Raw genomic sequence first — 25,472 nt, forward strand, 5'->3', positions numbered from 1 at the left:
CATCAACGTAATACAGAGGACAACTGACTCGTGCAACATGGCGTGCTGTAGGATGCTCTCGTCTGGTACCCCCTTCTAGTATACATAGACAATAGGTATGTACTGGTGTAACGATGACATCTGATTGGCTAATTTACCAACCAATAAGGGACGAGGCAATTAAAATAAAATGACATACAATAGCTACAACTTTAAATTTTATGATATCACAAAAAAATAGTTTGTTTCTACCGCAAATTATAATTGTTACTTCTCCGCCATGTTTGTTTTGACTGCAACTCGTCTGTCAATGGTTAGCTTATCAGCCAATCAGATGCCTTCGTTCTGCCAGTAGATACCTGTTGTCTTGTGTACACTATAGGGGGGTACCAGTGTAGGATGCTCTTTGCTCACACAGAAATTCGGAACAACTCACAGAAGGAACTTGTCCAACATAGTGAATGGCTGAGACTGGTCAGACTAGGTCAGACCAAGGCGGGATTCTCAAAAGTTATCATGTTATTTTTTTTTTCCTCGTAAATGGTGATGGAGAAATACTGGTTCATTTAAGCAACGATACAAAGATGGTCTCTCTTAAGGTTCGTAAGTCGATTTTCCCTCTTAACCTTTCATTATGATACAAGGGAAGATTCTCAAAGGTTCGTAAGTCGATTTTCTTTTTCTCTTAACTGGTTGTGGTAAAGTATAGGATCACAGTTAATTGGGTCATTAAGAACAACATATGTATTCACTGCTAAAAAATGGCGTCTGAACTGAATTGAGACTGTATAGTAGACAGGGAGAACAAATAAGGCGAGCTTGTTGAACCTTTGAGAACCTGGGGCCGTGTGTGTGTGTCACCAGGAGCTGTGGTAGTCCTGGCTCTCACGTTCACACACACACACACACACTGTAAATGTCTGGCCCGCATGAGTGTCTCCACCTAGCCACTCACTCTCAATACCTCCCCTGTATTTCAAAGCTAAACACTTATCCTGTAACTCAAGTCTTATTTCTTGTCGTAACTCAGAGATAAATACGTTCTCCGTAACTGGGAGCCTTATTTCTTGTCGTAACTCAGAGATAAATACGTTCTCCGTAACTGGGAGCCTTATTTCTTGTCGTAACTCAGAGATAAATACGTTCTCCGTAACTCGGAGCCTTATTTCATGTCGTAACTCAAAGCTCAAGACCATTCTTTTAAGTCAGAGGCTAACAATCGTGACGTAAGTAACTTAAATAGAACAGTGTAGTTATAGCGTCTACAGCAGGTATTATGCATAGGACGAGGCAAAACACACACACACACACACACACACACACACGATCATTTCGAAACAAGTTATTATTAGGACAAGGCTTCTTTGGTTAGGTTGGCGTGGGAGAGGTTAGGTTGGGTTAGGTTGGGTTGGGTTGGGTTAGGTTAGGTTAGGTTAAATTGAGTATGGTTGGGTTAGGTTAGGTTAAATTGCGTATGGTTGGGTTAGGTTAGGTTAAATTGCGTATGGTTGGGTTAGGTTAGGTTAAATTGAGTATGGTTGGGTTAGGTTAGGTTAAATTGAGTATGGTTGGGTTAGGTTAGGTTAAATTGCGTATGGTTGGGTTAGGTTAGGTTTTAGCTTTGTCCCATATAATAATCATCACGTGTATACACCTTAACAACAACACGATCTCACCACATTACAACCTCACCTTCAACAACAACACCTCTTTATAACACACCACAACCTTGTACGGCTCCTGTGTGAATTGGATAAACACGACAGAGTATTAAATAACACGTGGAACAGAACGAGAGAGTAAAGAAACGGGGGAAAAAAACGAAATAGTGGAAAAAGCGGAAATAACGAAAAAAAAAAACCCGGAAAAACGGAAGAAAAAAAGATCTTTCGATTTGGTGGCAAGAGATCTCGGGACACTACACAATAGCCATCCCTGTCAGAGGAAAATAGTATTATCGACAAGAGGAAAGAAGAGAGAGGAGGTGTGTTGGGGTGTGTTCCGGGCAGATCTTCCTGATATCAAGTTTATTTCCACTATGAAGAGAGCAGGGAGGAGTGTGTGTGTGTGTGTTGCCTCAGGCGCTTTGCAACACAAGACCTCCCCCCCCCACACACACACGCACACACATTTCTGAGAACTTCATGTTGTGTGTGTGTGCAGTGAGTTGTGTACATGGTGGTGGTGGTGTGGTAGTAGTGGTGGTGGTGTGGTAGTAGTGGTGGTGGTGTGGTAGTAGTGATGGTGGTTATGATGGCAGGGTATAGTGTGTTAATAGTGGTGGTGGCAGGCAGGGAGGAGGCACTACACTGGTATAGCGTGTTGACATGCAAGTAATTTATAAACGTTTTTGTGTTAGGTTGAGGACTTCTAAGGCCTTTGTGTGTGTGTGTGTGTGTGTGTGTGTGTGTAAGAAACAGATTTACAGTTATAGCAGCAAATGGGTCTCCGTCTGAACACTTGTCTCATAAGATTGAGTCCACACCCGTCCATTGGAGAGAGAGAGAGAGAGAGAGAGAGAGAGAGAGAGAGAGAGAGAGAGAGAGAGAGAGAGAGAGAAGGTGGGCGGGGATCAATAGCGGAACAGTGTTGTAGCAGAGCAGCATACTAGGGTGGTGAGACGACTACACAGTAGTGGTAGTGGTGGTTGCGGTGGTGGTAGTGGGGGTGGTGATGGTGGTGGTGGGTGATTGTGGTAGTAGGGTGGTGGTGATGAGGGTGATAGTAGTGGTGGTGGGTTGTGGTTGTGGTGGTGGTGGTGATGATGGTTGAGGGTAATTGTGGTGGTGGTTGTGGTGTTATTGACAGTTGTGGTGTTGGTGGTGGTTGTGGTGATGATGGTAGTGGTGATGGTTGTGATTGTGGTGGTTTTAGTGATGGTGGTTGTGGTGATGAAGGTGGTAATTATGATGTTTCTAGTGGTAATGAGTTAGTGGTGATGGTAGTAGTGATAGTGATGGCAGCAGTGGTGGTGATGATGGTGGTAGTGGTGGCGATGATGGTGGTAGTGGTGGCGATGGTGGTAGTGGTGGTGATGGCAGCAGTGGTGGTGGTGATGGTGGTCGTATTAGTGGAAGAAGTGATGTTGTTGTTGTAGTAGTAGTAGTAGTAGTAGTAGTAGTAGTAGTAGTAGTAGTAGTAGCAGTAGTAGTAGTAGTAGTAGTAGTAGTAGTAGTAGTAGTAGTAGTAGTAGCTCCTCTTTAACTTAAAAGGTAACAACGAATTTTACTTAATAATTCTTGAATATATTTATAAGTTAGGATCACAACCTTAACTTGATAATATATAAGACTGACCTAACCTTCCTATATACGATTCAAGTTAAAGAGAGATTCTCAAAGGTTCGTAAGTCAAAGAGTGATTCTCAAAAGTTCGTAAGTCAAAGAGGGATTCTCAAAGGTTCGTAAATTAAAGAGGGATTCTCAAAGGTTGTTAAGTCAAAGAGGGATTCTCAAAGGTTGTTAAGTCAAAGAGAGATTCTCAAAGGTTCGTAAATTAAAGAGGGATTCTCAAAGGTTGTTAAGTCAAAGAGAGATTCTCAAAGGTTGTTAAGTCAAAGAGGGATTCTCAAAGGTTGTTAAGTCAAAGAGAGATTCTCAAAGGTTGTTAAGTCAAAGAGGGATTCTCAAAGGTTGTTAAGTCAAAGAGGGATTCTCAAAGGTTGTTAAGTCAAAGAGGGATTCTCTGCAAGGCTATTAAGTCAGCAGGATTCTCAATAGTTCGTGTCAGAGGGATTCTCAATAGTTCGTAAGTCAAAGAGGGATTCTCAAAGGTTGTTAAGTCAAAGAGGGATTCTCAAAAGTTCGTAAGTCAAAGAGGGATTCTCAAAGGTTCGCAAGTTAATTTTCTCAACTTATTTAAGTTACGAGCTCCACCAGGGGTTATGATTTCAAAGATGGCCGCCCTAAGACACTACTCTGCGGTAAAAAGTCAGATGTCTCTCTGATTATGTTGTGTTTATTTCTTCTCTCTCTTTCTCTCTCTTTTCTCCTCTCTTCTCGCTATCCCCTCTTATTTCCTTCTTCTCTACCTCTTATTCTTTCCTTCCTCCTTTTCTCTTGTTCTTCCTATTCCCTCCCTCCCTCTTTTTCCTTCCTTCCCTCCATAATATTATCGAGATATCTATCACTAGCTATGACGTCATCGAGGTCTTTACCACTTGCTATAACGTCATCGAGGTCTTTACCACCTGCTATGACGTCACCAAGGCCTCTACCACTTATGACGTCATCGAGGTCTTTACCACCTGCTATGACGTCACCAAGGTCTCTACCACTTGTTATGACGTCATCGAGGCGACTTCAATTGTTCTATGGCGTCATGGAGGTGTCATTGACGTCACAGGCACCAATTTGGCATTCGTCCAGCTGAACACTTACCAGCTCCTGACTTACTAAGGTTCACACGATCAATATTCCTTTGTGAGTTGGGAAGACGTAAAAAGAAAACCTAATTAGTTAAGTATGAACAAGATAATTATAACAAGAACAAAACCAATTGGCGCAACACAATTATGACACGGACAAGATAACATGAAATTGACACAAAGGCACATTAATGACACACAAAGAAATAACATCAGAATTATGCCACAAATTAGAAAAATAACAGAATTATACCACAAATCACAAAGATAATAACCCAATTATACCACAAAACACCAAGATCAAACTGAGACTCCAAGCTTAACTAGATACTGTAACATTCACTTTTACACCAGGAGATAAAATTAAGGTACATAAATCTTCTAACACTTATCTAACTTAATTTAATCACTTAACTGGTGTGAGAATGCTTAAAGTGAATGTATCTTAGTGTTAAATTGACGATTAATGTTTTGATTTGGTGTTTTTATCTTCAAGTTAATTACATTCTATTATTTTCACCGATGAGGAATATTGAACGTATGAACCTTTGTCTATTACGTTACTATTATCCCCGTCTGTATGTCGGTCCCAATTGTATGCCTATTTAGTATTTTTCGGGTAGGTCTCATTTTTTTTAAAGACTTTGAGAGAGTGAGTGAATGTGGGTAGGCAGAGACGCGTCATTTGGTTCGAGTAATGTATGTTGCTTGTGCTGGCGAGCCGTCGTGTTTTGTTACCCCGCCCCACCACCACCCTACCCTACCCCGCCCCACCTCCCGTTAATGGGGCAATCGGTTCATATAATGGTTATATTAGTGAAACTCCGGGCTGCCAGCGAGTGAATCATCCTGTATCTCAACATAAGAACACACCGAGAGGACCATCATAGTCTAGTTCGAGGGATGATAAGTTTACTGGTTGTGTTTACATTAGTTTTCATTCTTTAAGGGGATATGTAGGTAAAACAGATGTAAAGAGCACACCGGCATAAAATGACTTACAGTGATCACATATCCATACACATTCGCCGTCCGTCTCCTGAAGCACAGCAATAATGTTTGTTGGTGTTAACAGGTATGTCGTGAGGGTGAAACAAAAGCTAAGAGTACTGTACGTCCACACGTATCACAGGCACAAATGAACTGGGTTTTTTCCACCTGTTATAAACAGCAGTCATTAAGTGATGAAATCAAGCACGCACACAATATATATATATATATATATATATATATATATATATATATATATATATATATATATATATATATATACACACAAAAGGAGAGCGAGAGAGAGAGAGAGAGAGAAAAGTCAGATATGGTAGCTATAAAGATGGCGGCGGGTGGCCAAGTGAAGGAAGTGATGCGGCAGCACAACACAGCTGGTGCTGGTGGCTGCTGGAGCTCTAAGGGTCAGTCTATCACTAGGACGCGGAGGAGAATGCGAGTGAGGCCAAGCTTTGTACACCCCGACTAGCCAGTGAGGGGCTACACCTACACTACACTAGGGTACACTACTCGATCATACCTCCAGCTTGCAAGTCACGTGATTCTTTTGTTTAGGTCCGCCACTTGCTCTCTCTTACTGTTTACTGCTGGGAAATTTAAGGAGGAGGAGCGATCAGAAATTCACTGGACAGAAATGACGGGAGAGTCATTTTTGTACGTGACAATGACAAGAAACTGGGCGTGAAGTGTGAGGGTGGCAGCAGTCTGACACACTTCCTGCTCCAGGGAGTTATGGCCAAAGTTTTCTGGATACAAATAATCAGTGGAACATCTCCAGTGTACACTCCTACATAGATTCTCGTGTACATATTGATTCCACAGTGAAAATTTTTGATTATTGTTTTTTTTTCGAGTATACATAGCTTGATGAACTGCATACAAAGGACACCTAACATAAGATGATAGAGAAGCGAGTTGAATAACTATGTACAGCATCATAGTGAGTGACCCGCGGGCCCTGAGTCCTAGTGGCCCTCACTGTTGAGGACACCAGGAGTGTCCCAACAGCCTGGGTACACCAGCAGCAGGCCTACGGGTGACCACTACTACAGTGTTGCTATCATACTATGTTACACAGCAACAACACCACCACACAACTTTCTCTGATCTTAACACCGTCCTCTACATCGTACCTAACACTCGGTACTTCCTATGTTACAATAAATACTTTATTTATATAGTGGCCACTTCCTATACATTCTGTGACCCCATTCATCAACAACAAGAGTGTCGGCGTACACCATAATAATATACAAGAATACCTGGTGAGCAGCCTGGACACAAGAGGGTCAACCTTGGTGTAGTGGCCGGCTGTGCAGGTACACCGGAAGGGCTCCTGACCAGCCTACACTTGATAATTTACAAGACAACATCACCTTAGCTGCCATCGGGAAATGACATCATCTTAACTCAGGAAGCTGTTGACTTTCTTATGTGAGATTCAGACTAACTTAAAACTTGAGGCTTCAGTCTGCTCTACCTCTCTCATGTCTTGTTCTAAAACCGGCTTGTGTGAGTCTAGGCTGTCTCAGTGATTTTTTTAAAAGATCTCCAGAAGGTGACATGATGCTGGGTCAGGAAGCTGTGTGTGTACAGGAGATGACAATCGTGTGTCATGTCACCTGTGAAACTTATTTAAGATGACCCCCAGGTGTAAAAATTACCCGAGTTGAGGACATTAGCTCTCCCAATCCAAGTGATTTTTAATAGGACATTATTTAGAGGGTGATATTAAAAGTATGCACTTAACGTGTGTTTGGTGCCACAGACACACTATTAACGTCTCCTGTACACACACAGCTTCAACACAGTGTCTTGCCACCTCTCACCTCCTGACGCGACTCCATTATTAAGCTTATTTGGTGGAAGTAAATTTGGTATTGTTTTGCTGACCTCGAGTCCCTCATCAGATACACGTGTACTGATTCATCTTTTTATCACCATTATTATGTATTATTAATCATGTGTCATTCCTTCTATGACTCCTATTATGTCATTCTGTCACATATGTTCTACATGTGTCATTCCTTAACACAAGTGACTCCTACAGGTATCATTCCTTTACACATGACTCTTGCATGTGTCGTTTCATTACACATGATTCTACATGTGTCGTTCCCTTACACATGTGACTCCTACATGACATATCTATACCATAATTTGTTGCTCTCACAGCATATGTCATCATACTGATTATTTGTATTATAATAATTTAGTGGCTTGAAGATGAAGGATCCACACGGCTAAGACGTTCTCACTACTCATGTTATCCTCTTAATTAAAGTTAATTTTAACAAGAAACTGATTTTTCTGAAATAGTTAACTAACTACTACGGGCTGGATTGAATGACTTAAAAGTCCTATAAGAAGGTGTGAAGGAGGCCTTAAATAACCGCGTCTTATCACATAGTCAAGTGAACCATTATATCTCATTATCAGTATCACAAGAGACACGGGTTCACTTAGTTATGCATCTGCCAGAAGGATAAATTTGATGGCGGTGGCCTGCCACTAACAGTCCGCTAATCACTTAATTTTAGTCATGTTCTACTTGTATGTGGAGTCTGTGAGTGAGTGTGGTGTGTGTGGCCTGGATGAGGGCTTGGCTGGCGTGTGTGGGGGACGGCTCACTTCTCTCCCCGCAGGTCATCGTCACTGTCGTCCAGGAAGTCTGTGTGGAAGGCCCCTTGGGAGGCATAGACTCGGTTCTGCTTCCTGACGAGGGCCCAGTCCTGCTGGCCGAGCAACTCGTCTACACGCTGCTGGAAGGTGCGGTACCAGTGGGCGAAATCCCGGTGGAGGCGAGACAAACAGTAGGAGATCTCCACCACCCGGTCTGTCTTCCTCAGGCGCCACTCCAGCTCGTAGGTGAAGCGGCCCTCAGACAGCCTCTCCAGCTCCCGGGAGAGAGTTCGGCGGGTCGGGTGCTCGGAGCCCTTGATGCTGGGGTGGTGTGAGCGTAGCACCACGTGATGGTCGTTCCACTTTGGTGCCCACGTGCGGACGGCGGCCAACATCCCCCGCATCTCGTGGTCGGAGGAGTCCTGGTGACTCTGGTACTCGATGGGGATGTTCTCGTAGAAGAACGACCAGTCGGTGATGGTCTTGTCGGTCTTCCATACGCAGAAGCCGCCTATGTGGTTGCCGGAGGCGGTGGTGGCGACGTAGACCAGCTTATGGGCAAGGGGACGGCGGCTGCTGGTGGCGGAGGTGGTGGTGGTAGTTGAGGTGGAGGTGGTGGTGGTGGTGGTGGTGGTAGTGGTGGTGGTGGTGTTGGGCGCCGCTGTGCTCGCCACCGACGACACGTTCACCGCCTTGGTGGAGGGGGCCTTGCCGGTGGTGCGGGGAGGGGCGTGGGTGGTAAAGATCGTTGAAGTGGCTACCTTGGCAGCAGCCACTTTGGCGGCGGCCACCTTGGCGGCGGCGGTGGAGACGACGGGGGCAGCGGAAGTGATGTTACCTCTCTTGTGTGGGGCGGGGGTAGCGTTGAGGGCCGCTGTGGAGTTGTCCACTACCACGGGGGGCGTGGAGGGGCTCCCCACCACGGTGACGGCCGCCACCTGGGCCACGGAGGCCGGGGCCTCTGAGGTGCCTACGGTGTCTTCTGTGGTCACGTTGTCCTCACTATCCTTCTTGTCCTCGTCCACCACCACTTTCTCCTTGCTGTCATCGTCGTCGTCGTCACCGCTTTCTTCATCGTCATCGTCAGAGTCTCTGTTGCGTGTTGCGTTGGTGTCTTCCATGACGGCGAGGGTGACGGCTGACTCGTGCAGGGTCACGATGCCGCCGGCTGTGCTAGTGGATGTGGTGGTGTTGGCGGGAGCTGCGGCCTTCGCCGTGGTGTTGGGGCTGGGTGCGGTGTAGTTCTCCCGGGTGAGGGCGGCACTCTGTAGTACACTGAGCACCTGGACGTGGTCAGACTGGTGGTGTTGATACTGATGGTGGTGAAGAGAGTGGTTACGGACGGGCACAGGCTGGAACACTACCAGGGTACGGTCGCTCACCTGCGCCAGGCGGAGAGACAGGTAGGGCACTACGGCCAGGGCGACGAGTAGCAGTGTACCTAACAGTACCCGTACTACCCACACACCCACGCCCGCACGCCCACGCTCCTCTCCCACCACTGTGTATAACACATACTTCTTCTCTTTACCATCCACCACCTTCTCCTCCATCTGCAATAACAGAAAAAAATCTGATTAGTAGAAGTCTTTATCAGTGTGTGTGTGTGTGTGTGTGTGTGTGTGTGTGTGTGTGTGTGTGTGTGTGTGTGTGTGTGTGTGTGTGTGTGTGTGTATATATTGTTAGACCTAATACTGATGAACGCTCAAGAAGAAACTTACACAGTGAACAAATTTACACTTGTACTCGAAAGCAGAAAGTACTTTATACAGCTTAGAAACATCAGTGTGCAGTAGAGGGGGTAGTGCCAGTCTCACGTGACCTAACCCTGGCAGCAGAAGTTACTACCTGAAGAATCATCAACAATACAGTAGTTCCTCTGAAGTGTAGATCAAGAACAGTACCTTTATATCCGTTCATGTGTATGGTCGTTATGCACGGCTACAAAATTGGAAGATAAAGAATTGGAATTTTATGGGACTGGCCTAATGGTTGCCCCCCCCCCTCCCCCATCCTCAATTTGCTATAAACTACCGAAGGTTTATAAGAGAGAAAGCTGAAATTTGCAATGGTTATTTATTTATTTATTTATTTATTTATTTATTTATTTTTACGTGTTCACTTAATAGGTGTTTTCACCTACCCTGGTTAAAGTTACTGCGTTGTGTTAAATGAAGGGAGGAGGGGAGGGGAGGGGAGGGTGGCATTTAGTCCCCAGCGAACTGCCACTCGTCTCACTCTTAAGTTGGTATAATGGAAGTGTGTATATTAGAAAGTAACAAGGAATTATAAAATAAATATGAGGCATTAGGGGAGTATGAGGCATTAGGGGAGTATGAGGTATCAGGGAAGTATGAGGGGCTGGGGTGCCGTGTGTCTGTCGATCAATTGTTAGGACGGCATTAGCTCCTCCTCCGACCAGGTGAACACCCTCCTGGCGCCAGCTGACCACGCCCACCTGTCTGTGTGTGTGTGGTGACCTGTGGTGTAATGGTCAGCATGCTAGCCTCGCAAGAGAGTGGACTCGGGTTCGATCCCCGGGCATTTGCCTCTGTCTACCCAGCAGTAATTGGGAACCTGGATGTTAAACGATTTGTGGATCGTGTTCCGGGGTAATGGTTAGCCAGTGTAGTTGGCGAATTGTCCGGTCTTCTTGGACTATTTCTTGACACTGGATCATGCAGCTCGTTAACTTAGGGTGTGGTTGTTGTGTTGACGACAGCTTCTACACCTTAAAAACAAATTCACGCCTAGGTGGCCCTTGGACCGGCCATCCTTGATTTCTAGGAGCATCCATTATTATGTGTGTGTGTGTGTGTGTGTGTGTATGTGTGTGTGTGTGTGTATGTGTGTGTGTGTGTGTGTGTAGCTTTTGAAACCCTAATATAAGAGCGTCATAATCTTGGTTCAGGATATTGTGGAAGTCAATTTAACTGAAGCAATTTCATTATACATTTCGACACTTGTGATGAAGACTGAGGAGAGAGATGCAAGTTAATATAACCTTTACACAGTGAAGGAAGAAGGTTGAAATTGTGTTTTGTTTTCCGGATTACATACACCTGCGGATTGAACACCTTAGCGGTAAAGGGGGGGGGGCGGCGACGGGGTTAGGTGAGTAACTGTCTGGGAAGGTGAGTAACTGTCTGGGAAGGTGAGTAACTGTCTGGGAAGGTGAGTAACTGTCTGGGAAGGTGAGTAACTGTCTGAGAAGGTGAGTAACTGTCTGGGAAGGTGAGAAACTGATGAGTGACTGGTGAGTGACTGTCTGGGAAGGTGAGTAACCGGTGAGTGACTGGTTGGCTAGGAATCAAGGGAGGAAAGACGGGGGAGGGTGGGATGGAAGGGAGGAAAGGTTGACAGCCACTGCACCAATGTTGAATCAATAGCTGCTGCCACACCCAGTACCAGACCCCACCCTAGTACCACTACACCCAGTACCAGGCTCCACCCTAGTACCACTACACCCAGTACCAGACCCCACCCTAGTACCACTACACCCAGTACCAGACCCCACCCTAGTACCACTACACCCAGTACCAGACCCCACCCTAGTACCACAACACCCAGTACCAACCCCACCCTAGTACCACTACACCCAGTACAGACCCATAGTACTCACGTACCAACCCCTGTACCACTACACCCAGTACCAGACCCCACCCTAGTACCACAACCAGCACCAGACCCCACCCTAGTACCACAACACCCAGTTCAACCCCACCCTAGTACCACTACCCCAGTACCAGACCCACCCTAGTACCACAACACAGTACCAACCCACCCTAGTACCACTACACCCAGTACCAGACCCCACCCTAGTATTAACAGTACCAGACCCCACCTAGTACCACTACACAGTACCAGACCCCACCCTAGTACCATAACACCAGTCCAGACCCCACCCTAGTACCACTACACCCAGTACTAGACCACCCTAGTACCACAACACCAGTACAGACCCCACCCTAGTACCACAACACCAGTACCAGACCCCACCCTAGTACCACACCGTACAGACCCACCCTAGTCCACAACACCCAGTACCAGACCCCACCTTAGTACTACTACACCCAGTACCAGGCCCCACCCTAGTACCACAACACCCAGTACCAGACCCACCTAGTACCACAACACCCAGTACCAGACCCACCCTAGTACCACCCAGTACCAGACCCCACCCTAGTACCCACTACACCCAGTACCAGACCCCACCCGTACCACTACACCCAGTACCAGACCACCCTAGTACCACTACACCCAGTACCAGACCCCACCTAGTACCACTACACCCAGTACCAGACCCCACCAGTACCACTACACCCAGTACCAGACCCCACCCTAGTACCACAACACCCAGTACCAGACCCCACCCTAGTACCACAACACCCAGTACCAGACCCCACCAGTACCACTACACCCAGTACCAGACCCCACCCTAGTACCACTACACCCAGTACCAGGCTCCACCCTAGTACCACTACACCCAGTACCAGACCCACCCTAGTACCACTACACCCAGTACCAGACCCACTCTAGTACCACTACACCCAGTACCAGACCCACCCTAGTACCACTACACCCAGTACCAGACCCACCGTACACTACACCCAGTACCAGCCCCACCCTAGACCACTACACCCAGTACCAGACCCCACCAGTCCACTACACCCAGTACCAGACCCCACCCTAGTACACTACACCAGTAAACCCCCACTAGTACCACTACACCCAGACCAGACCCCACCCTAGTACCACTACACCCGTACGACCCCACCTATAACACACCCAGTACCAGACCCCACCCAAGTACCACTACACCCAGTACCAGACCCACCCTAGTACACACTACACCCAGTACCAGACCCCACCCTAGTACTACACCCAGTACCAGGCTCCACCCTAGTACCACTACACCCAGTACCAGACCCCACCCAAGTACCACTACACCCAGTACCAACCCCACCCTAGTACCATACACCCAGTACCAGACCCACCCATACCACTACACCCAGTACCAAACCCACCCTAGTACCACAAACCCAGTACCAGACCCCACCCTAGTACCACACACCTAGCAGACCCCACCCTAGTATCACCCAGTAAGGCCCACCCTAGTACCACTACACCCAGTACCAGACCCCACCCTAGTACCACACACCCAGTACAGGCCCCACCCTAGTACCATAACACCCAGTACCAGACCCCACCCTAGTACCACTAACGTACCAGACCCACCCTTACATCACACCCAGTGCAGGTCCACCTAGTACACAACACCAGTACCAGACCCCACCCTGTACACTACACCCAGTACAGTCCACCCTAGTACCACAACACCCAGTAGGCACCAAGTACCACACCCAGTACCAGACCACCCTAGTTGTTGGTTTGTGTAGTACCACAACAGTACAGACCCACCTGTACTACACAGTACCAGACCACCCTAGTACCACACATCAGTACCAGGTCCCTAGTACACACCAGTACCAGACCCACCTAGTACCACTACACCAGTACGATCCACCCTAGTACCACACCCAGTACCAGACCCCACCCTAGTACCACTACACCCAGTACCAGACCCACAGTGTGATGATGTGGTATGGTAGTATGGTATGGTAGTGTGGTGTGGCAGTGGTGTGGCAGTGGTGTGGTGTGGCAGTGGTGTGGCAGTGAAGGCCTGCACGTAAGGTTACGCCCCTTAGTGCACGCTATTCCGCTTCCTGTCGCTCGATAAGTTTCTTGACATGATACTGACCCCATGATTGACCCCCAGATTGACCCCAATGACTGAACCCCATGATTGGACCCCATGACTGACCCCCATTCCTGACCCCCCATGATTGACCCCATGATTGACCCCATGACTGACCCCCATGATTGACCCCCATGATTGACCCCTAGACCCCCATGACTGACCCACGACTAATTTCAAAAGGCATATGTGTGTGGAGAGAGAGAGAGAGAGAGAATAAATATTGTACAACACCGACCTAGGAATTAGTGTTGTGTGGTAGAAGATGGTACCGATAAAACACACACACACACACACACACACACAACACACACACACACAACACACACACACAGTCAATGAAATAATAATACGAAAAAATCTACGAAAGGCGACTGTCACTTTTTTTGGGGGATTCTGTTACTTATTAGAGAGAGAGAGAGGGAGAGAGAGGGGGGAGAGGTGTGTGTGTGTTAAGATTGTATACTTGTTTATGTCATCTCTCTCTCTCTCTCTCTCTCTCTCTCTCTCTCTCTCTCTCTCTCTCTCTCCCCTGACATAAACACCCCCACCATTAATCTTGACCCCGGAGATTATGTGTGACGCAGTGGTTATACCATTCAGCCGGTGACTCAGGACCGGATTCACTCTGTGAGTGACGGTGTGGGGGGAGGTATATCTGCGCTGCATTATCTCTCTCTCTCTCTCTCTCTCTCTCTCTCTCTCTCTCTCTCTGTTTTCGTTTCTCCTCCAAAGGCAAGAGAGAGAGAGAGAGAGAGAGAGCATTTGTACAGCATTTACAGATCTTTATAGTGCATCAGTGACACAGCATTAGCACAGCATTAGCACAGCATTAACCCTTTCACCGCGTGTCATGCACTTGCCATTTTATTCTGACCACCGCCTGACGATTTTATTCAACTTAGGGTAAAAACTCCCTCTGTGAAAGGTTTAACATAGCAGTGAGAACAGCACCACTAGCACAGCAGTAACACAGCAATGAGAGGGCCACACCCACATGCTGGGCTGTGCTGTGCTGGGCTGCTGTGTCTTGGCTGCAACGATCAATTTCATCAATTATAAAAACATACACCTGGGGAGCGAGTTGTGGCACCTGTCTCTTGACCTCCTTCTACGGTCTGTCTGTGTCTGCCTGTCTGTCTGAAGGCCAGCTTGAAGGTGTGTGTGTGTGTGTGTGTGTGTGTGTGTGTGTGTGTGTGTGTATGTATGTATCAGTTTTCTATATCCAGATTCCTGAAGGTTGATAAGGTTAATGTTCCTCGTAAGTGAAAATGGCCAGAATATACCTTAATTGGTCTCCTAACTGGTGCTAAGTGAAGGTATCTAGTTAAGGTAGAGTCTCAGTGTTAATTTTGTCTCCTAACTGGTGCTAAGTGAAGGTATCTAGTTAAGGTAGAGTCTCAGTGTTAATTTTGTCTCCTAACTGGTGCTGAGTTAAGGTATCTAGTTAAGGTAGAGTCTCAGTGTTAATTTTGTCTCCTAACTGGTGCTAAGTGAAGGTATCTAGTTAAGGTAGAGTCTCAGTGTTAATTTTGTCTCCTAACTGGTGCTGAGTTAAGGTATCTAGTTAAGGTAGAGTCTCAGTGTTAATTTTGTCTCCTAACTGGTGCTGAGTTAAGGTATCTAGTTAAGGTAGAGTCTCAGTGTTAATTTTGTCTCCTAACTGGTGCCAAGTGAAGGTATCTAGTTAAGGTAGGGTCTCAGTGTTAATTTTGTCTCCTAACTGGTGCTAAGTGAAGGTATCTAGTTAAGGTAGAGTTTCAGTGTTAATTTTGTCTCCTAACTGGTGCTGAGTTAAGGTATCTAGTTAAGGTAGAGTCTCAGTGTTAATTTTGTCTCCTAACTGGTGCTAAGTTAAGGTATCTAGTTAAGGTAGAGTCTCAGTGTTAATTTTGTCTCCTAACTGGTGCTAAGTGAACGTATCTAGTTAAGGTAGAGTCTCAGTGTTAATTTTGTCTTCTAACTGGTGCTAAGTGAACGTATCTAGTTAAGGTAGAGTTTCAGTGTTAATTTTGTCTCCTAACTGGTGATAAGTGAAGGTATCTAGTTAAGGTAGATTCTCAGTGTTAATTTTGTCTTCTAACTGGTGCTAAGTGAACGTATCTAGTTAAGGTGGAGTCTCAGTGTTAATTTTGTCTCCTAACTGGTGTTAAGTGAACGTATCTAGTTAAGGTGGAGTCTCAGTGTTAATTTTGTCTCCTAACTGGTGCTAAGTGAACGTATCTAGTTAAGGTAGAGTCCCAGTGTTAATTTTGTCTTCTAACTGGTGCTAAGTGAACGTATCTAGTTAAGGTAGAGTTTCAGTGTTAATTTTGTCTCCTAACTAGTGCTAAGTGAAGGTATTTAGTTAAGGTAGGGTTTCAGTGTTAATTTTGTCTCCTAACTGGTGCTAAGTGAACGTATCTAGTTAAGGTAGGGTTTCAGTGTTAATTTTGTCTCCTAACTGGTGCTAAGTGAAGGTATCTAGTTAAGGTAGGGTTTCAGTGTTAATTTTGTCTCCTAACTAGTGCTAAGTGAACGTATCTAGTTAAGGTAGGGTTTCAGTGTTAATTTTGTCTCCTAACTGGTGCTAAGTGAAGGTATCTAGTTAAGGTGGAGTCTCAGTGTTAATTTTGATATTATTTTTGTGTTTTAGATTGAAGTTTAAACCATTTAATCACATTCTGCCATCATCCATCATGGGGAGTGGGTGGAGGGATGAAAGAGGAGGGGTTGAGGGGGGTGAGGGTGGGGAATATTGATGGTAGGAACCTTTGAGGATGAACCCTGGCGCCTCTGTCCTAACCCTTCCCACACAGGTATTCAAGATTCAAACAACACGGGCCCCCCTCTCCTCCTCCTCCTCCCCCCACTGTCTCTGTTTGCTGCCCCTCCCCCGTTGCCTCTGTTTGCTGCCTCCCTCCCCTGTTGCCTCTGTTTGCTGCCCCCATCCCCCTTGCCTCTGTTTGCTGCCCCCCTCCCTCCCCGTTGCCTCTGTTTGCTGCCCCCTCCCTCCCCCGTTGCCTCTGTTTGCTGCCCCCCTCCCTCCCCCTGTTGCCTCTGTTTGCTGCCCCCCTCCCTCCCCCGTTGCCTCTGTTTGCTGCCCCCTCCCTCCCCCAGTTGCCTCTGTTTGCTGCCCCCTCCCCTCCCCTGTTGCCTCTGTTTGCTGCCCCCCTCCCTCCCCCGTTGCCTCTGTTTGCTGCCCTCCCTCCCCGTTGCCTCTGTTTGCTGCCCTCCCTCCCCTCGTTGCCTCTGTTCACGTCAACCCACCCCCCCTTGCCTCTGTACACTGGCCCTCTTAGCAACGTAATTTATTCATTCTCTCTCTCTCTCTCTCTCTTCTCAGCAGCATCCTGGACACACTCAGGTTATAAATAAATAGTAATGAAGGAAGTAATCGATTAGTCTCCATCACCTGACTCGGTATTCTTGGTTAGGTTAGGTTGAGGGTAAGATTAGGTTGTATTAAGTTAAGTTAACCTACCTTAAAGCTGATTTAGTTCAGGGTCACCACACAAACCGGGGATTAGCGAATCTCTTTATAAACACAGAGGACAAGGTATGGTATGTGGGTTGTAAGAGAGAGAGAGAGAGAGAGAGAGAGGGAGAGAGAGGAGAGAGAGAGAGATTGCTTTTAAGGAATGTAAACTCTTATGATTGAGACTGAAAGAGAATCAACTATCGTGAACTTGCCTAGAGAGAGAGAGAGAGAGAGAGAGTGTGTGTGTGTGTGTGTGTGTGTGTGTTCGGGACAAGTTCACGACGGATCACTTAACTCACTTGCCGGGTACCAGTCCTGGCCCGCACTAACTCTCTCTCTCTCTCTCTCTCTCTCTCTCTCTCTCTCTCTCTGCTAGCCCTATTGTGTATTGTAAAGCGCAGTGAGTACAGGGCCCATATAGAACAAGGGCCCATTAGAACAAGGACCCATTAGAACAAGGCCCCATTAGAACAAGGGCCCATTAGAACAAGGTCCCCATTAGAACAAGGACCCATTAGAACAAGGGCCCATTAGAACAAGGACCCATTTGGACAGGGGCCCAATGGGACAGGGGCCCAATAGAACAAGGACCCATTTGGACAGGGGCCCAATGGGACAGGGACCCATTAGGACAGGTGGCCCATTAGGACGGGGTCGAAACAAACCACCTGTAATATGTGTGTCTGTCTGTCTCTCAATTTATCTATATTCTCTATGTATGTATGTATGCATTTATGTATGTATGTATGTATGTATGTATGTATGTATGTATGTATGTATGTATGTATGTATGTATGTATGTATGTATGTATGTATGTATGTATGTATGTATGTATGTATGCATGTATGTATGTATGCATGTATGTATGTATGTATGTATGTATGTATGTATGTATGTATGTATGTATGTATGTATGTATGTATGTATGTATGTATGTATGTATGTATGTTTATTTACGTTTATTTACCGTAACTAACTACCTTTTTTACAACACAAGTTAGGGTGATAATACGTCTTTGTGTCGTTAAGTTAAAGGGACGAATTAGTTACGTTCTTACATCACTAGTTAAGGGGAAAGGGGAAGCCAGGTCCTACATCACTAGTTAAGGGGAAAGGGGAAGCCAGGTATTACATCACTAGTTAAGGGGGAAGGTAGGAGCCAGGTATTACATCACTAGTTAAGGGGAAGTAGGTACCAGGTATTACATCACTAGTTAAGGGGAAGGTAGGAGCCAGGTCTTACATCATTAGTTAAGGGACAAGGGGAAGCCAGGTCTTACATAACTAGTTAAGGGGAAGGGAGAAGCCAGGTCTTACATCAGTTAAGTGCAGTGAGGAGCCAGGTCTTACATCACTAGTTAAGGGACAAGGAGGGGAGGGGGGGAGCCAGTCACAGCCAAGCCTTGACGGCGCCGGAGACAAGATCAATATTCAAGGCGGCAGGGGGTGAACCCTTCTGCCTAACCTGGCTTGTTTAACTCAGGTGAGGTCAGGTAATTATCCCCTAATTATCATACACACTCAGGTAGATAGATGGATAGATAAATAGATAGATAAGGTAGGGAGGTAGATAGATATTACCTCATTATCATATACATAGATAGTGAGATATATATAGATAGATAAAAGAGCATAAGAGGAGGAAGGTGTTGACTGAGGTACAGGGAACACTGATTAAATGAGTGCAGGCAGCGGTGACTTGTGAGCTGAGTCAGTTGGTGTGTCCCTGAGTCAGTTGGTGTGTCCCTGAGTCAGTTGGTGTGTCCCGAGAGGTGTTGAGTCAGTTGGTGTGTCCCTGAGTCAGTTGGTGTGTCCCTGAGCTGTGGTGTCCGTCAGTGGTGTTGTGTGTTGGGTGGTTGGGGGTCAGTTGGTTCCGAGTCATGTGTCCCTGAGCGTGTGTTGTCCCTGAGTCAGTTGGTGTGTCCCTGAGTCAGTTGGTGTGTCCCTGAGTCAGTTGGTGTGTCCCTGAGTCAGTTAGTGTGTCCCTGAGTCAGTTGGTGTCCCTGAGTCAGTTGGTGTGTCCCTGAGTCAGTTGGTGTCCCTGAGTCAGTGGGTGTGTCCCTGAGTCAGTTGTGTGTCCCTGAGTCGCTGGTGTGTCCCTGAGTCAGTTGGTGTGTCCCTGAGTCAGTTAGTGTGTCCCTGAGTCAGTTGGTGTGTCCCTGAGTCAGTTGGTGTGTCCCTGAGTCAGTTGGTGTGTCCCTGAGTCAGTTAGTGCATGATTGCCCACACTGAGTGAGTCATTTAGATCTGTCTGTCTCTATAAGCTTATAATAAATAATATAAATGAATTAAAACAAATATTATTGAGAGTAGTGAATGGTGAGGATAGTAACTGGTGAGGATAGTAACTACTGGTGAGAGCAGTAACTGGTGAGGTTAGTAGTGAATGGTGAGGATAGTAACTGGTGAGGATAGTAGTGACTAGTGAGGATAGCAGTGAGTGATGAGGATAATAGTAACTGGTGAGGATAATTGTGACTGGTGAGGACAGTTACAAGTGATGCTAGTGAGAGGTGATTGGCAGGGTGGTCTGGGTCCCTCAGCTGCAACACGCAAGTAAAAAAACAAAAATTTTAAACATTCAGGTCAACACAAGAGTTAAACATCAGGTAAACATAAATAAAAACTACTACATCAGGTTAAACAGATACGTTAAAATAATGAGGTAAAAACTTATAAACAAACCACTACAGGAAACTACAGGGTTAAACATTTGAATCAACATTTGGGAATTATTTAAAACATTCAGGGTCTACGGGGGGTCAAACATTCAATTGAAGATTAAAGTTAGCCAAGTAGCACTAAACACAACTATTTCATATGTAGGCAAATAATAACTAGTAAATATTAAGATAAACATAGGAAACATACAAGTAAAACTGGAAGTTGTTGTTTATCTAAGAAATTCCTAGGAAGTTTCGTTCAATACTCTAAAGTTGTCCTATGATCTTGAGTGATATTATTTTATGTAGTTATTATTATATGAAGTATTTTATGATTATATGTGTGTGTGGAAATATTAATAATAATCTTTGACGTAAAATTCGAAAAAAAAGGAAAAAAATGTTGAAGGTTGTCTGTCATCATCAACAGCACCCGAGGCAAAATGGCCGATGTTCCAGAAAACTAGGACGAATACAACTTTCTGGAATATATATATTTTTTTTAATCAAACCAGATGACTCATTCGTACCTCAACTTAATCCACTTTAACGATCGTAATTTTTGGTCTCATTTACTGGTTACGTTTAGTTAATCTGTATCGTATAGGTAAATTAACTATGTAGCGGTTTTGATCGTGGTATTGTATAAACATTGGTTATATTATGTGTGGGTGTGAGAGGGCAGGAAACGTGGTGGTGCCGGTGGTTTGTGTGTGGGCGTGTGGGCGGTGAAGTGGTCGCTGCCGCCGTCTGGGTCATGGCGGTGCTACAGGAGGACATATTGAAGGTGTACGGGTAGAGGAATAGGAGAAGATAGTGGTACCCTTGCTGGCTTGGGAGAATAATAGCCTCGTGTTGTAACGAAATTGTGGAGAAATGTCATTCACCATCACTAAGGTTCGTACGATGAATAATCCTCATAAATAACGATTTTACAAGCATTCATATAACTATTGATGTTAAAATACAACATTAACATAACTTTGACACCCCAACAAACCTTTTAACCTTTCCTAAGTTCAGGTAATTAGATGTTAATGCTAGTTTGTCGCGTATACTACCACTACTACAGTATATATATATATATATATATATATATATATATATATATATATATATATATATATATATATATATATATATTCTCGCCAGGATTCGAACCCACGGCCACGGTCACGGTCGGCCGTGGGTTCGAATCCTGGCGGGTGAGGTGTTGATTATATGTGAAGTCCGCGTGCTTTATTGAGCTAATGAAATATATATATATATATATATATATATATATATATATATATATATATATATATATATATATAATATATATATGTTTGCTAGGTATTCACATTAGGGTGAGTACAGACTAGTCTGTACTCACCCTGAAGATGTGAATTACACGAGTGATGTTTTTTCCTGTGTTATCAGCATATACCTAGATCACGCACCTACAGTGATTTACTTGTATATATATATATATATATATATATATATATATATATATATATATATATATATATATATATATATATATATATATATAACCTACCAATGAGTCAGCTTTCTACACAGGCAGACACAACCAAACAACTAATATATATAAGACAAATCTAGTAAGTTTCAGCCCTTTAATCTTATAAACTTGGTTCTTCGCCAGTCCTAACATGATCCCTACTAATCGACGCCAACAGTTAACTCACTACTCGTGTATAAATATGTTAACGAGGTCACAGTAATTAGCAGCCAGTCGAGATGACATGTATAACAGTAATGCAGAAATAATTACAATAAATGACACGAATACATTTTGTTACGCACATGCCACTACGAACACTGCTGGTTTGCCTGTAGATAGATTGCTAGATAGATAAATAGGCAGATAGATAGATCGATAGATAGATATAAGAGCGAAAATACCCACATGTATCATAAACCCAAAACAGCACAGTATATAAAGTGAATCTTACCATCCACAGTGTTTCATAACGCACCGTAACCTGCCGCTCGGTAGTCGTAAACTGGTGCTTTGTTATTACGCTTCAGACAACGGGAATACATTGGTGGAACGACGGCATTTGATTGGCTGATTCTCTAAACAATCGTGGCTATAAACAAGAGGAGTTGTACTTCTATTTACTTGATCTCTCACTGGTCAGAGAATCAGCCAATGAGATACTGTCTTTCAGCTCATATATATCTGTTGTATGTATGCATGACAACGGGGCACCAGCAGACAGTAGTCTAGTCTCTCGGGCGGTTCACTTAGACGTAATCAATAAAACCTTGTCTCGTGAAATGTTTTAATGAAGAAAATCAATACGTGGACTAGAAACAGCTGTTGAAGATAAATACACTATATATTATTATTCATCCAGTTAATAATACAAAAGTTCCTCTATTTTTTTTTCGTTATGTTTGGATTTCGTAAACATTGTTCCTTACGACATAGCGCCATAGCTTTCAATAAAATGTATATCATTTTATGTAATTCAGACGATCAGCGCGTTGGTAATATAGATGAAGGACTAATATAATTGTCAGAGTGTTTAATTCTGTTGTCAATAATGCACGGGTGGTGTTGTGGGTGTGTCGAGCGGGAATTGTGTGTGTCAGTCAGTCAGTCAGTCATGCGTCACACAATGGGCGTTCATGACCGAGTTGGCTGATATGTATAATAATTTGTTTCCTCTGTTCACTAACCAATAACTGAAATATATAGATCACTGATGATAATAATTATTTATTTATTATATATGTAATGTTTGTTCACAAGTAAATATATATTAACTTATATAGAGGCTGGGGGGAGGAAGGACTAACATCCACACACACTCTTGTCATTTGTGAACAGTTAATGGATATATAAGTAATATATAAGTTATCAGCAATGATCTACATATTACAGTTGTTATTACACTTTATTACAGTCGTTGATCACTACTGTACACTGCGGGAACACATTAGGAAGTATGACGGGACAAGTCAACGGTGTGTAAACAATGGCTCCAGATCCTTCACGATAACTACGTAAATATTCCTCTTAAGTCAAGATACATAAATATACCTAACTGGCTGACTTAAGGCAAAACACCAGTGACGTACAGATATAGCATCCAATTGTACTTAGACTAAACCTTAATTAAATACATTGACTATTGACAAACTTAACATAATTAAACTGGTCGATCATGTTAAGGTAAAGTCTTCGTATAAAGTTAATGATGTAGCTGTATGTTATTGTTGTGTTTTATCCTAAGTCACCAGAAGGGTACATTCTTCTATCACCACTTACGAGGAATACTTGTCGTAAGAACCTTCGGGAATCTGGTTCACCTAGACAAACATATACCAGATTACACTCACAGTCATTTTAGTGCAGTAACGTAAGACACAGTCACTCGAGGACGGACAGTGTAGGTGTGTGTGTGTATTATGTAGAGTTAAGACACTGTTGTGGGCTTCTCTCAGTGCACCGTGACACAGCCTGACCACACACACACTGTAAGAACGAGTGTCGCCGGGAGAACTGAGTCGCCAGTCCACTGTAGCCTTGCACACGAGGGCGGGTCCTGGGGGGGTGGGGGTAACATCCAGACGAAAATTCCCTCTCCTTCCCTCCCTCCTCCTCCTCTCTGCATGGTGACGACACCTCTCCCCGTCTGGCATGGCGATCCCCCTTTCTCCTCCTCTGCATGGCGACTATTCCTATTCCTTCCCCCAGCGATTACCCCTTTTCCCTTTAACCCCTCCCTCCCCCTCTGCATAGCAACTTCCCCCTCCCTCCCCCTGCATAGCGACTTCCTCTGCATAGCGACTTCCCCTGCATAGCGACTTCTCTGCATAGTGACTTCTGCCCTCGTCTGCCTGGCCACGCCCTCCTCACCTTCACCATTGGTGTAAAATTAATTATTTCTTTCAGATATTTGGTCCGCTGACACCGAGTCGTCTTCTCCTGATGACTTTGGCGGTCGTGTCTCCTCCTTCCTTTCCTCTTCCTCCTCTTCCCCTTCTCTCCTTCTCCCTCTCCTTCTTTCTTCCCCCTCTTTCTCTTCCCTCCTCTCTTTCTCTTCCTCCTCTCCTCTTCCTCCTCTCCTTTCTTCCCTCCTCCTCCCCCTCCGCTTAGTCACCAATGGAAAGAGTTGAGACTTAGCCGGTTATCCATTGTAATACTTAACACACCCCGCCCACCTCGCCTCTGTCTGCCTGCCTCTGTCTGTCTGTCTGTCTGTCTCTGTCTGTCTGCCTCTCTGTCTAGATGTTAAGCTCATTATCATTTAAAGACAAAAACTTATAAGGATGACATGAAAATTAGGCACCCCAGCTTATTTTATCTGATGATTAAACTTGACCTGACCTGACCTGACCTGACCTGACCTGACCTGACTGCGACCAAGAGTATAGAACATTGGCGAACATTTACCACTAGTCTTTCGTTATTAAAGAAACCCAATAGAACAATTTTATTTATGTTATTTGAGTTAAAGAGTGAAATTAAACCAGATTATTTAGATTGACATACAGACACCGAGTCAACAATAACAAGAACAATGACAATAATGACCTGACATTCTTGTATGATGTGGTAAAGTGTTTGATAATGATTCCGGGCTGTTGAATCACCTCGACTTACGACACGGTTAACGAGGCTTAACTTGAATTGGTTGAGGTTAGGTTAGGTTAGGTAAGGTATAATTTAAGTTAAGGTTTGGGTGAGTTTATGTTAGATTGGGTTCGATTAGGGTAATTTAAGTTAGGTAAGGGGTGGATTAGGTTAGGTAAATGTGGGTTAGGTTAGGTATAATTTAAGTTAAGGTTTGGGTGAGTTTATGTTAGATTGGGTTCGATTAGGGTAATTTAAGTTAGGTAAGGGGTGGATTAGGTTAGGTAAATGTGGGTTAGGTTAGGTTAATTTAAGTTAAGGTTTGGGTGAGTTTGTTAGATTGGGTTCGATTAGGGTAATTTAAGTTAGGTTAGGGGTGGGTTAGGTTAATTTAAGTTAGGGGTGAGTTAGGTTAATTTAAGTTAGGAGTGAGTTAGGTTAATTTAAGTTAGGGGTGGGTTAGGTTAATTTAAGTTAGGGGTGGGTTACGTTAATTTAAGTTAGGAGTGAGTTAGGTTAATTTAGGTTAGGGGTGGGTTAGGTTAATTTAAGTTAGGAGTGGGTTAGGTTAATTTAAGTTAGGAGTGGGTTACGTTAATTTAAGTTAGGAGTGAGTTAGGTTAATTTAAGTTAGGAGTGGGTTAGGTTAATTTAAGTTAGGAGTAGGTTAGGTTAATTTAAGTTAGGAGTGAGTTAGGTTAATTTAAGTTAGGAGTAGGTTAGGTTAATTTAAGTTAGGAGTGAGTTAGGTTATGCTAGATCAGCTTTAAATTTCGTGACTAATCAAGGCTCAAGGTTGGCCCGCCCTCGACCACTACTGGTACATTGATTTAACGGCAGTAGGGCACAATCTCCCTCGTTGGCCATAATCAAGCCCAACCCAGCTCAATCTCCAACTCCAGCCTAACCTAACTCCAGCCTAATCCCAACCCAGCCTAACCTAACCCAGCCTAATCCCAACCCAGCCTAACCTAACCCAGCCTAACCTAACCCAGCCTAACCTAACCCAGCCTAACCCAAC

The 25,472-nt window shown here is 44.7% G+C and overlaps 2 protein-coding genes and 3 long non-coding RNA genes across 6 annotated transcripts in view; 3 read left to right on the forward strand and 2 right to left on the reverse strand.

Annotated features, from left to right (window-relative positions):
- Positions 1–14,918, forward strand: LOC121876834. Its single transcript, XR_006090829.1, has 3 exons — positions 1–1,411; positions 1,497–2,050; positions 14,892–14,918. It is a non-coding gene; the product is annotated as an uncharacterized LOC121876834 (long non-coding RNA).
- The window catches only part of LOC121876830 (epidermal retinol dehydrogenase 2-like), a 67,878-nt gene that overhangs the window by 4,623 nt on the left and 37,783 nt on the right, over positions 1–25,472 (forward strand). The gene's annotated exons all lie outside the window — the stretch shown is intronic.
- Positions 3,489–4,422, forward strand: LOC121876833. The gene is made up of 2 exons (XR_006090828.1): positions 3,489–3,639; positions 3,752–4,422. It is a non-coding gene; the product is annotated as an uncharacterized LOC121876833 (long non-coding RNA).
- LOC121876832 lies at positions 3,779–5,093 on the reverse strand. Its single transcript, XR_006090827.1, has 2 exons — positions 4,199–5,093; positions 3,779–4,141 (listed from the first exon to the last, which is right to left on the reverse strand). It is a non-coding gene; the product is annotated as an uncharacterized LOC121876832 (long non-coding RNA).
- Positions 5,241–23,389, reverse strand: LOC121876828 (uncharacterized protein DDB_G0271670-like). Of its 2 annotated transcripts, XM_042382271.1 has the most exons (3): positions 23,215–23,389; positions 19,714–19,737; positions 5,241–9,531 (listed from the first exon to the last, which is right to left on the reverse strand). In XM_042382271.1, the coding sequence occupies exons 1-3, from the start codon at positions 23,218–23,220 to the stop codon at positions 7,981–7,983; spliced, it is 1,581 nt and encodes a 526-aa protein (XP_042238205.1). In that variant the 5' UTR covers positions 23,221–23,389; the 3' UTR covers positions 5,241–7,980. The 2 variants fall into 2 exon arrangements, with proteins under 2 accessions (XP_042238205.1, XP_042238206.1); XM_042382272.1 differs by lacking the exon at positions 19,714–19,737 and having other exon boundaries at positions 5,241–9,528.

This window comes from Homarus americanus, unplaced genomic scaffold (assembly GCF_018991925.1).
Source record: "Homarus americanus isolate GMGI-L3 unplaced genomic scaffold, GMGI_Hamer_2.0 scaffold50281, whole genome shotgun sequence".
In the NCBI taxonomy this organism is placed as follows: domain Eukaryota; kingdom Metazoa; phylum Arthropoda; class Malacostraca; order Decapoda; family Nephropidae; genus Homarus; species Homarus americanus.